Raw genomic sequence first — 12,005 nt, 5'->3', positions numbered from 1 at the left:
TAAGGGGCCCAAAACTGGACACAGTACTCAAGGTGGGGCCTCCCCAGTGCTAAGTACAGGGGGATGATCACCTCCTGACAGGAGGGGGAGGGAAAAAATAACCAAATCCGCCTTAGTAATGGGACAGGATACAGTGCCTGGGAGAAGCTCTTCTCAGCAGACAAGTGCCAGGCCTCTTGATTTTTATCTTCAAATCATTCTAAATGAGCCAGGAAGTGACTCCTTCATGAGGTGCCAGATGATTGATTCAGAGAACCTCAGGAACGGTTACAGCTCACAAGAAGATGGATTTGTACACACAACAGTTACAACACAAGAGGCTGCCGGCCACCTGCTGAGACCCCTGCTGCCAGCACCCGTGCCTACTGGGAAACGGCACAGACAGCTGAAAAAGCAGCCTCAGCTCCCAATGTAATAGCACTGTGCCTGTTTACAGTCTGGTAATCTGTATTCAAGTCCCTCAGATAGCAAAAAATAAGAAATTAATTTTATTTTCTTAATGAAGATGATAAATAATTTAATGCACAGAATATAAGAATTAGCAGGATACCAGCAAGTTCAACTGTAAACAGAATGAAACTACAACAAAAAAAAATTGCTGCTACTCAGTACTAAACACTCTTTACCCCATAAAGTGCTTACTTTTACGTAAAAGTTTAATCCAGGAAGTTTTTTTTAAGGTATTACTTTAATAAAGAATCAAACCAAGCATATGCATTTACACTCAATGAGGTGAAACTACTTCAGTTGTGGAAGGCATCCACCTGCTATGTCCCATCTCTGCAACCAGAGCTGTGAGGTCCTTGCAGAAGGTAGATAGATCATCACCAAAAGTTCGGAGGGTCAGCGTGTGCCACAGGATCACAGAACAGTCCAGAGGAGCGTGGAGATGGGAGGAGGATGACCAGAACCACACTGGCACTGAGATGCTGAGTATTTCCAGGTTATAAGTCAGATCCTATGCCCAGAAAATACATCAGTGTTTATTGGAAATACCCTGCCCTGCTTGGAGGGGTTAAGAGCACTTATCTGCCCCAGGGCTGAAACAGCTGCTGGGAGTGGAGGCATCTCCCTTGGAAAGACAGAGGAGTTCTCCTGTTCTGTTGACCTCTGGGGGTTACAGAAATTGCAAGAGATACTAAATAAAATAAATCTCTGGAGACAGTTTAGTTTTACATGAGATTTTAAATTTATGTAAACTAGTTTTCAAGAACAAGATACTTTAGTAAAGGCCTTGGAGTGTGTGTTTATATATAAATAGAAAACCCCAAAGGGCCAGGCTTCAATCCATCAGAAAAAGAGAGGAACAGCCTGAAGGCAAAAATCCAGATTCTATATTTAAGATTAATTTACTTGGACCAGAACAGATCTGTTGGAAACTGGCATTAGTATTCCCATATTGGGAATACTAACTAAGGGATAGTATTCCCATTTCAAGGGCCTATCAAATGTTGAGCATTTCCTTTTCAAGAGGAGCTGAGACTGAAAACATTCCATTGAGAATGTTCCAAAAGAAAACAAAACTAATACTAAAACACTTTAGGAAACACTTTCTGATTTAGCATAAGAAGTCCTTTGAAATAAATACAGTATTCAATAGAGGACAATGAAATATCAGTATTTGCCTACTTTCCTCCAATAACTTTGATCTTTAGCATTACATATTCAGAAATGTTTTTAGTGCACAGTAAGAACATCAAAACAAATAGGTACCAAGGTTAGCAACAACGCAAACATGTTTGTTGAACTGATGCTGCCCGGGTGGCCTTTTCTCCATCTGTATTTGATGCACCATTCCATCTACAGCTACTTCCAGAACCTGTAAAATCCCAGGGCTATGGCTAAGCACGTGAATACCGAAGCTGTTAAAAAAAAAACAAAAGGAAATAATTAGCTGAATGTGAAACTGTATCACCTTCTACATACAGGAAAATTAACTGCAAGCAGATGAAAGAATAACAAGTGTAGAGCAGAACTTCCTAAACTTCCTGAATTGCTGCAGGTGTGATAGAATCCTTTTAGAAGACAGTGACTTCACTTGGCTGGAATATCCTGCACCATAGCAATGCCCAGGAGGTGAGGTAGGAGGTCACATTCAGCAGCCTGAGGAACTATGTTTTCAGGGACACCTCTGAAGAGCTACAGCAGGCTACAGTAACTGTCCCTGTTGTCACCCATCTCTTGGAAACCTATTACAGGAGAGACAGCTGTGCCAGGTCTTGCATTAGACATAATTAAAATGATTTCCCACTGAACAAAGTGACAATGAACGAACAATACCCCTCTCTGACACAATATTAATCCAGGCAGCGCCTCTGAAGTTGTTCTTACTTCCAAATATAATACGTTCCTCTTATTTTTTTTCTTTTCAATCCAGCTCTAATACAATAAAAATGTCACTGGTTATGTATATATTGAGAAGACAATCTCAAGTCAGACTGAAATTTGTTCTGCTTGGCAGGGGAAAGTACCAGTACTGCCATACTGGAACTGGGTGTCTGTGGAGGACTGACTGGGAGGCAGAACTGGTCACTCTCAGACTAGTCCCGAATATCAGCAAACTTTCAGGGTAACTTAAATAAGAGCAGGAGAACTGTGGGAGCAGCTCTGCCACACACGTGGCTGCCCTGCAGCAAGCAGAGGTACTGTCACACCAGACAAGGTGTTCAGGTTTCTTTCCTATCCTTTAAAAAAGCCCTAAAATCATGTCCACGTTCCTCCTAATCCCTGTTCTGGGTGCAATCTTAGCCCAACTGCAGCAATGTCTGCACGTCCCCACCTCTTCTGTGTTCTCTGTCCCATTTCTTGCGACTGGGGAGGATCACCCCCCACCCAATCCCAGTTATCTGCTGCTACACAACTGACTTCTTGAATTCACTTTGCACATATTCCTGAATATAATTTTGTACATCCAAAACACAGTACTGGTGCCCACCTCCTTGCCTATTACATACCTGCCAAATAACGTATTGTATCGAGTTTATTTGATTCCATTAGTGTTTTTAAGGAAGCTATTTCCGTGTCAATTTTATTACTGATTTCTGAGATAACGCTGTTGGTACTTGAATCCTGAAACATTAAAAGAGAACATGTATTTGATGATCTTTGAAAAACCAAACAAGAATGCCATGCTACCAGCAACAGGAGATACCAATTTCCAACCTATCACTGACGTAAAATATGTATCTGGTAAGAAACCTTTGAAGGCACAGAGCAGTATTTAATATGATCCAGAAAGAATATTAAAGAGGGAGATAGAAAAAGAGAAAACTCAGATTATACAGACTTTTGTCTCTCATACCCCAGTGCCTCATTAAGGAGGAATGCTACAGCCCATAGGCAGTATCCCTCAATTTCTGTAGAAGAAAGGTTTAAGCATCCACAAGCCATATCCAGAAAAGGGGTATGATGGGACATGTCCACTGCAGCCCTCAGTGCCCGCCAGCAGCTTTGAAGACTTCCAGTCCTTGAAATATTTACTCAGCTGTCAGCCCCTGAACCATCCCTCTGGCTGCTCAGTGCAAATCCCACAGACCTCGGCAATAAACACGTACAGCAGACCTGGGTGATACAGCCCAGCCTTTGGCTTTATGACACTCAAAAATCTATTACTTTCACAACAGTCTGGGGTTTACACAACACACAACACGTAACTGTATCCTGCTCCAGAGACAATGAGCTTTGTTCAGTACTTACTATTTTATGAAACTCTGTAGTTGCTTCCATCAGTTTCCTCTCCTGATCTGTAAACTGTGGATAAACAATAAATCACAACTGTAGCAACAAAAAATAAGACGCAGCACTGATAAGGGATCTTCAGAGACCAGCTTAAGCTCACCATATCCGTCACTCTGCTCCTTTCCAGGTTTATGTCCAGCTTGCTGTCAGCTCGGATTTTACCGGTTTCATTCTTCAAAGCAAATAAAAGATTATGAAAATAACTATTTACTTTCCCCAACAGGAGTGTGTAGGTATTTGCTGTTTACTTACCATTAGCTGCTGTTTAACTTGATCTAATTCAATTTTCATTTTCTAGGTGTAGAAGAGGAAAAGAAAAAATGATTTTATAAATTCAGAAAACTCCGAGTGAATCAGTCATGTAAGTGTTACCACCACATGCATGAAATTACTCTTAATTTTTCTCCCAATGGAGCAATTTTTTTCTTCATTAAATATCCTAAACTAGTGTGTTCAATCTGTATGGCAACATATAATCTGCTGGGAATTCTCCTCAAAATAAAGGCATTATTTCATAATGATGTTTATCATGTTATTCTGAGATTAAAGACAGGAGAAAAAATACCAAAATGCTAGCAAGGAAAAGCACGTGTCTCAATTGCCAGTTTTTTATTATTATCACAAAATTGTTGCAAAGAAACAGCTGACTGCTCTCTCTGCACTGTATGGTTAATGGTCACAATAATCTACCAGAATCCACTTAAATAAAAGTACAGAAGACTTTTCTTCTAGCTTTTTTCTTCTTTACAGCAGAACTGAGCAAGTCTTATCACACGAGATATATTTTTATGTCATCACACGAGTTGTAATCTACAAATACTTCAACTCTGACCAAAGTATCCATAATTACTTTTACATTCATATTTTGTTCCACAAAAACATACACATATACAACAGGTATAACCCAACATATAGTACAAGTTAACTGCTTCATTAAAAATATTTGTTAGTACCTCATTCTCTGCTCTCAAGTTTGCAAATTCACTTTTCTCCAGGATGACCATATCTTTGCGAATGGAGTCCAAATGTGCCATTATCTGCTGTAAAGTTATTTCCTTAGAAACAATAAAACACGTCAATGATTAAATTGCCCACTTTCTGGTAAGTACAGGAAAGTAAAGATTTTTTTAGGTCTGAAATTATGAAATTAGCTACTGCAAACAACAAAAACGGGGAGACTCTCCAAGAAGAAAGTGACAGAAACCCAACATTTTATAGCTGTAATTTGCCTGAAAGACTCAAGAGGTTTTGATTTTTTGCTTTTTCTGTTGCTTCAATACACTAGCTCTGAATTTAAGCACAAAAGCCCGAGGTATTTAGTCCAAGTAGCTATGAAATGAAAGTTCAGGTTAGTCCTTCACTCTCTTTCTTTGATTTTCAGTGAATGATCAGTAGCCTATGAAGCATTGTTGGTTTGAGCCCAGTTCCTAAGGCAGCACTTCCATTTCTTGCCCACAAAGTCATCCAAAGCCCAAAACTAATGATATGGAAATCAGACTGTCCTCTCAGCCTTAAGCGTGAGGCAGACTAGTGAAACATTGCTGAAAAGCAACAAAAAAAGCCTTCCTGGTGTTTGGACTAAATAGTTTGGAATTCAGCCACTACTTACAAACTACAGAGCAAGAAAAAGAAAATAAAGGAAGAAACTTTGTATTTTAGAATCTCAAAAGCGATACTCCTTTAGCGCGTGTAAGGCAGTTACCCTACTATTTAGCACAGAAAAGGACATATCTCTGTGGGGTTCTGCTTTTGAAGCTGAGAGCCAGCAAAACCAAGAGCTTGTTCAGATTACAACCAATCAGTATTTCTAAGATTCTGTGTTCAACTAAATTCATTATAACTTGCCCTGACCCAACTTCTACTGAAGTCTGACTACTTTGTTGAACACAATGAACATCCCTTCTTAAAACGTTAAAGGCTGAGGGACTTGGGTCTTTTCAGTAAGAAGAAGAGAAGACTGAGGGGGGATCTGATCAATGCCTATAAATACTTAAAGGGTGGGTGTCAAGAGGATGGGGCCAGTCTTTTTTCAGTGATGCCCAGGGATAGGACAAGAGGAAATGGGCAGAAACTTGAACATAAGAAGTTCCATCTAAACTTAAGGAGGAACTTCTTTACTTTGAGGGTGGCAGAGCCCTGGAACAGGCAGCCCAGAGAAGTGGTGGAGTCTCCATCTCTGGAGACATTCAAAACCCACCTGGACATGTTCCTGCACAACCTGCTCTGGGTGGACCTGCTTTGGCAGGGGGGGTTGGACTAGATGATCTCCAGAGGTCCCTTCCAACCCCATGTGATTCAGCCTTGACACTGAGTACACTATATAACCCAGTGTTTCCACCTAACACAATTCCAGGCAAATTATGTTCAGGATAGTGACTTTTTTAACATATAATAGGATCTCCAAAGAGAAACATTTCCATTTTGATGAAAAAAAATAGAGAGACAATTTTTTTTTCTTCTGAGACTTGTAGAAAGAAAAAGTTTGATAACTTTTATTAAGAATAAATGCCAGTAAGATAAAAATCTGTTGGAAGTAAGGCTCAGCAGTTTAAATAAAATAGCAATGAATGCGTAATTGCATTAACTCGTTGAAGAAGAATGGCATGTAATTTCAGCTTGCACAGCTTTCCTGAGTAATTATTAAAGCCATTACTGTGCATTGGAGCTTTATTATCCTGGCCCAGATGTCTAGCCTATGAGAATAACTAAAGCTTTTTTTTATTTTGGCAATTTGTTAAAGCAAAACTTGTCACCGCTTCTACTGCCAACAGAAAAACCAGCCGTGCTCCTTAAGTGCCTCACTGCCTCCAGATACGGCCACAAACATAGAATCATAGAATGGTTTGGGTTGGAAGGGACCTCAAAGATCATCTAGTTCCAACCCCCCTGCCATGGGCAGGGACACCTCCCACCAGACCAGGTTGCTCAAGGCCCCATCCAGCCTGGCCTTGAACACTTCCAGGGATGGGCCACAACTTCCCTGGGCAACCTGTTCCAGTGTCTCACCATCCTCATAGTAAAAAATTTCTTCCTGAGATCTAATCTGAATCTTTTTTCTTCCAATTTAAAACCATTTCCCCTTGTCCTATCATTACCCTTCCTGGCAAAGAGTCCCTCCCCAGCTCTTCTATAGGCACCCTTCAGATATTGAAAGGCCGCTATAAGGTCTCCCTGGAGCCTTCTCTTCTCCAGGCTGAACAATCCCAGCTCCCTCAGCCTGTCTTCACAGGAGAGGTGCTCCATCCAAACATGACCCGGGGCGTCTCAGCGAAGGAGACACCTCCATGCTTTGCTGGAGCAGGCTGAGGTGCTGACCTGACAGACAAACACCAAGATTTATACCAACAACTCAATAATTCAAAGGACACTTCTGTCCCCGAGGGCACATGACACTCTAAAAATTACATCCAGCTGGTTAAAATCCCCTCCTAAATCAAGGTGGGTCTTGTCCACTCTGCCTGATGGGAACAGTTCCTGGCCCTCCTCTTTCTCACAAGTTGTGCCCAGGTCAGGGAGACGGAGCTGGAACAAGGCAAAAAGATCAAACGAAGGCACAGCGGTGGCCCTGGCCAACCGTGTGGGGGTGTGTGCCCACACCCTAACCACGTTTAGCTTTTACTACAGATGCAGCTTTAGAGACTGAAATGCAGAATAAAATAATGAAATAGTCTTAATAGCATTGTTTAGTCTTTGAATAGTAAAGTAGGACAAATACAGTACATCTCAGAACTGAGTTGATATCTTTATCAAAGTAGGAAAACCTATCTGAAGCATTTATAGTACTGTAGAGTTGCTCACTTGTCTTTTAAATATGCAGATACGAGCTACACGATGCTGTATACGTGCACCATAGATGAATTCTTACCTGCTGAGTCTGTGTAACCATATCTTTATAGACGGTGTCTAAGCTGACATTCGACAGGGTTATTAATGCTGACACAATGGTCTCTGCTTGCTCCTTCCCAAAGCCTGGAAGAGAATTGAAAGACGACAAGTAGAGGTAGTATTAGAAAGCTGGACAAAGAGAATAGCACGAAGTACACAATAAACAAGGACACTCAAGTGCTGTACCTAACCACACCGGCAAATGAGATGTCACCCACATACTGAAAACTTTTAATAAAGTGGGATCAATTAACTTTGTGTTGAAAAATGCTTTAATTTATCTCATTATGTAGAGAGATGTGGAGAAATATGTCACTGCTCCCTTCTAAAATACTGGCACTGTCAAGCTATGTGCTTTATGACAGTTTCCTTCCACTATGAGGTGTGATAACGTTGCTTCAATTCCTCTGAATGTTTAGAGTTGCTTAGGTTTTGACCAATTCATTATTATGTTTTTTCTGTATAGTAGGAAGTGTCCTTATTGCATGGAAGTTTAGAAAAATGTGGAGAACATCTCATAAACTCCCTCAGTTACATGAGGACTGGAAAATGGCAAATAAAATGCCAGTTTTTAAACAGTTGCAGAAGAGGTGTTGGGAAGTGGCTGACAAGCCTGACGTGCATGAAAAAAAACCCAACATTGTCAGTGGACTATTAGGAGTCTTCTAACACTCATTATTATTAGACCCCAATAGTGGAAAAAGATCCTCACCTCAGATTGTATAAAGTTCTTACTGTCACTCAGGAGAAAGATCTTGGGGTTTTAAAAGGAGAGTTGCTAGTGTGATGAAGCCATCAGCTCAATGCTTAGTAGGAATCAATAAAGCAAACCAAAGCCATAGGAATTACAAAAAACCAAGAAGCAGAAAACAAAACTGGTGCAACATCACGTCACTGTTCAAATCCACAGGACGTTCCGTGCCAGCAGCTCTGTTCCCTCCCCTTTGGAACAGATTGTGATAGATGTGGAAAAGATTCACAGAAGGGAATCAGGAATGGTCAGAAGTATGGAAAAACTACTGGTCAAGGAAAAATTCAACAAGCTAGGGCTCTTCTGTTTGGAAAGAAGGATGGAGGTACATGACAGAAGTCTACAAAATCATGAGTGACATGAGGATCAAATGGTCATTCCCTCTTCCCACAAAAGAGCTAAGCAGGCATCAAATTAACCTCCTGAAGCCAGGTTCTGCAAAAACAAAAGGAGTGGATGTCTGAAACTCCATGAGAAAGGATGTTTTGAGTACTAATAAGTTTATAATGCTTCAGGGACTGAATAAGCTTGTGAAAAGAATTCCACAGAAGGTGACTAAAACTCACACCCAGGGTGAAAAAACCTAGAACTCACACCCAAAATACCTCCAGGGTGAAAACAGCTGGAGACTTAGAAAGTAGAAGAGGGTGTTTCATGTGCATCTGCCCCGTTGTGCATCTGCAGTGACTCACAGCTGCTGTCAGGAGACAGAACCCAGGGCTGGATGGACCCTTCATCTGACTTCAGCCAGCCACACTCGCAAAAAAAGAAAAAGTGGAGGTATTAAGAGTGAATCATGGCATTAGGCTGCTGCAAATATTTCTAGTTAGAGAAAAAACCCTTAAGTTACTATTAGCAGGCTTGTAGAAGGAACTTCTACTAAAGCTTCATTTCTGGTAGAAAACAGTTCTTTAACTGGTATTGTTGCTTTAAATTTATTGAGTGTATTGTATTCCTTGGCTGGAAGACACCACATCAACTTGCCTTACAAATCAGGGTAAGTTGATGTAACAGTTTATTTGTACTGTTACAGAGGGCATCAGACAGTATCAGATGCCTCTCCTTCACCAGCCACCTCCAGAGGCTGCCAAAACATTTTATAAGTGTTGGTACTTTGGGAAAACTGAGAGCACTCGAAGTTTTAGTACTTAAACTAGAAGTTTTCCTTTGAATTATTTATCAGATATCACTTACCATGGGCTTCCAGATCCTGCACTAAAGCATGGGTGTCAAAAGTTACCTTCCTCTGCTCCAGGGGAGTGATTTCAACTCTTCTGACATCATACGACTTCCTAATGAGCGTGGCAGCAAAACCTGGAAGTGATAACATGTAATTTCAATTTAACCTGATTAGTTCATCATGTGATACGATAATTTTAATTTCTTTCACCACAGCAACGCTGCATGGATGTTGCAACAAAAAGGTGAGTCCTTTTGATAGCCTGGTTACAGCACACATCAGAAACCATCCATCCCTCTTCCGTGAGGAATCTATAGTAACTAGGACTCGCATATTGATCTTAAGTGCATTTGTATAACTAGGGAGCCATGCATCCTGATACGCTAAAACCACCACAAGTAATTACTTTGTAATGTTTGAGAAACATCATTTAAATCATGTTTCCACTTCTAAAACATCAGCAGTTCTAACACACTACAAATTTCTGCTGGTTACAGCTAGGATCAGTCCTTCGGTTCTTCACAGAATCCCTCACCCACATTATTTTTACACTTTCTCCTATAACTGTCCTTTCCAGCATGGAGAGTGCCACATGTAAAGATAAAGCGACAGATCTACATTTTTTTAGGAAGTTATGCAAATGTATCAGTCAGAATGATTTTGCTGGTTCACCAGAAAGTAATGAGGAAACAAAGTGATACGATGTCTGTACCCTATACCTCAGAGAGAGGCGTTAGTTAAAGATCCACCCCATTTATTACATGAATGCCTTCCCACAAGATGTTTCACTGCTGCTCCCACTTCTCAAGTAGGTAAAATATACTATTTAAAGTATATTTCTCCTTTCATTGTATCTTTGTGGGGCCTTGCACATTATAGACTCTGTTCTGATAGATTCTTTGTTATCTAAAAAGCCCTGTTACTTCTAAATCCGTGCTTATTTGAAACCTGTCTCACTGCTGGCTCTCTGCCTCAACCAAAATGTCGTTCAGTATTTTATCTAAGCCTTTACTCAAAAGATTTATATTATTTGAACAACAGGGAAGTTATATTGTGCCGCTGTAGATAAATCAAGTTATGCACTACCTCGTAGCTAAACAAGTGACTCTAACTAAGCCAACTGTAGTAACCAAAGTCTGTATAAAAGATTAAAGAGACAAAGGAAAGGTGTAAGTGCATGCGCACTAAATACTACGTACAAGCAATTTAAAAGAATTCAAAAATTTACTGTGAAATAAAATGGGAATTTTTTTCACTGAACATACGTATTGTAGACATATTATCCCAGAAAAGCTAATATTACAGCGTGAAGCTTCGCTTGCCTAGACATGCTGCTGTGTTTCCTATTGCTTCACCCCTGTATTCGCTCAGTTATACAATTGTTTAAGTTGGAAAAGACTTGTAAGATCATTAAGTCCAACTGTCAACCTAATGCTGCCAAGTCCACCACTAAACCATGTCCCTCAGCACCATGTCTACCTGTCTTTTAAATGCCTCCAGGGATGGAGGTGGTGGAATCTCCTTCTCTGGAAACATTAAAAACCTGCCTGGACAAGTTCCTGTGCAACCTGCTCTAGGTGGACCTGCTTTGGCAGGGGGGTTGGACTAGATGATCTCCAGAGGTCCCTTCCAACCACGTATGATTCTGTGGAGATTGTACCACTTCCCTGGGCAGCCTGTTCTAATGTTTGACAACCCTTGGGGTAGAAATCTCTCCTAACGTTCAATCTAACCCCACCCCGGCACAACTAGAGGCCATTTCCTCTTCTCCTATCACTTGTTACTTTGGAAACTGATCCCCTCCTCGCTACACCCTCCTTTCAGGCAGCTGTAGGAGGCAACAAGGTCTCCCCTCAGCCTCCTTTTCTCCAGACTGTGCAACCCCAGCTCCCTCAGCCACTCCTCATCAGACTTGTGCTCCAGACCCCTCACCAGCCTTGGGCTCTCTCTTCTGAAACTCGCTGCCGTTTTCACAGACCGTACCGAGACACCCTTCTGTGATGACTCCTCACCCCCCATGGCTGACCCCCATCCCTCCTCCCATCCCCAACACCCCCTGTCACTCCCCACGTACCGCACTCCGTCCCCGGGACACCCCCCCGGGAGGTGTTTTGCCCTCCCTCCCTCAACCGCACGGGGGACAGGCCCCCGCGACCGCCCTCAGGCACCAGGCCCAGGCCGCCAAACGCTCTGTGCAGCCGCGACCGAGGTCCCCCCACCACAGCGGCACCCAGCTGCCCCCTCCCGCCGCTTTCGCCCCTCGGAGGGGCCGGGAGCCGCTTATCCTCCCCCGTGTTGACTCTCCGGCTCCCTCCGGTGCCTCTCACCTCTCCGCGGGACCGGAGGCACCAGAGCCCGGAGCGGGCCCGACCGGGAGCCGCCGCCCCAGGCGAGGAGCGCGGCGATGGGCCCCACTCCCCTCATGGCGGCACCACCCCCGCGCTTCCGGCA

At 42.3% G+C, this 12,005-nt stretch overlaps 2 protein-coding genes across 7 annotated transcripts in view; one reads left to right on the top strand and one right to left on the bottom strand.

Moving 5' to 3' along the window:
- ANKRD42 (ankyrin repeat domain 42) overlaps positions 1-4,256 on the top strand; it is a 27,136-nt gene extending 22,880 nt beyond the window's left edge. For all 3 annotated transcript variants that reach the window (XM_014958329.1, XM_014958328.1, XM_014958327.1), the window contains one exon: positions 4,037-4,256. The gene's annotated coding sequence lies outside the window, so the exon portion shown is untranslated. The remainder of the gene's footprint in view (positions 1-4,036) is intronic.
- On the bottom strand, positions 466-12,005 carry CCDC90B (coiled-coil domain containing 90B). 4 transcript variants are annotated; one of them, XR_001413790.1, is made up of 10 exons: positions 11,882-12,005; positions 9,569-9,688; positions 7,604-7,707; positions 4,692-4,793; positions 3,991-4,032; positions 3,839-3,910; positions 3,697-3,750; positions 2,955-3,069; positions 1,714-1,862; positions 466-958 (listed from the first exon to the last, which is right to left on the bottom strand). XR_001413790.1 is itself a non-coding variant. In XM_014958331.1 (9 exons), exons 1-9 carry the CDS (start codon positions 11,976-11,978, stop codon positions 1,807-1,809), a joined length of 762 nt encoding a protein of 253 aa, XP_014813817.1. In that variant the 5' UTR covers positions 11,979-12,005; the 3' UTR covers positions 501-1,806. The 4 variants fall into 4 exon arrangements, 3 of the variants coding, with proteins under 3 accessions (XP_014813817.1, XP_014813819.1, XP_014813818.1); XM_014958331.1 differs by having other exon boundaries at positions 501-1,862; XM_014958333.1 differs by lacking the exon at positions 11,882-12,005 and adding an exon at positions 8,971-9,130 and having other exon boundaries at positions 501-1,862; positions 9,569-9,676.

The sequence above is a fragment of the Calidris pugnax genome, unplaced genomic scaffold, assembly GCF_001431845.1.
Source record: "Calidris pugnax isolate Ruff unplaced genomic scaffold, ASM143184v1 scaffold252, whole genome shotgun sequence".
NCBI classification, from domain to species: Eukaryota; Metazoa; Chordata; class Aves; order Charadriiformes; family Scolopacidae; genus Calidris; species Calidris pugnax.
This window is presented reverse-complemented; position numbering and strand designations above follow the sequence as displayed.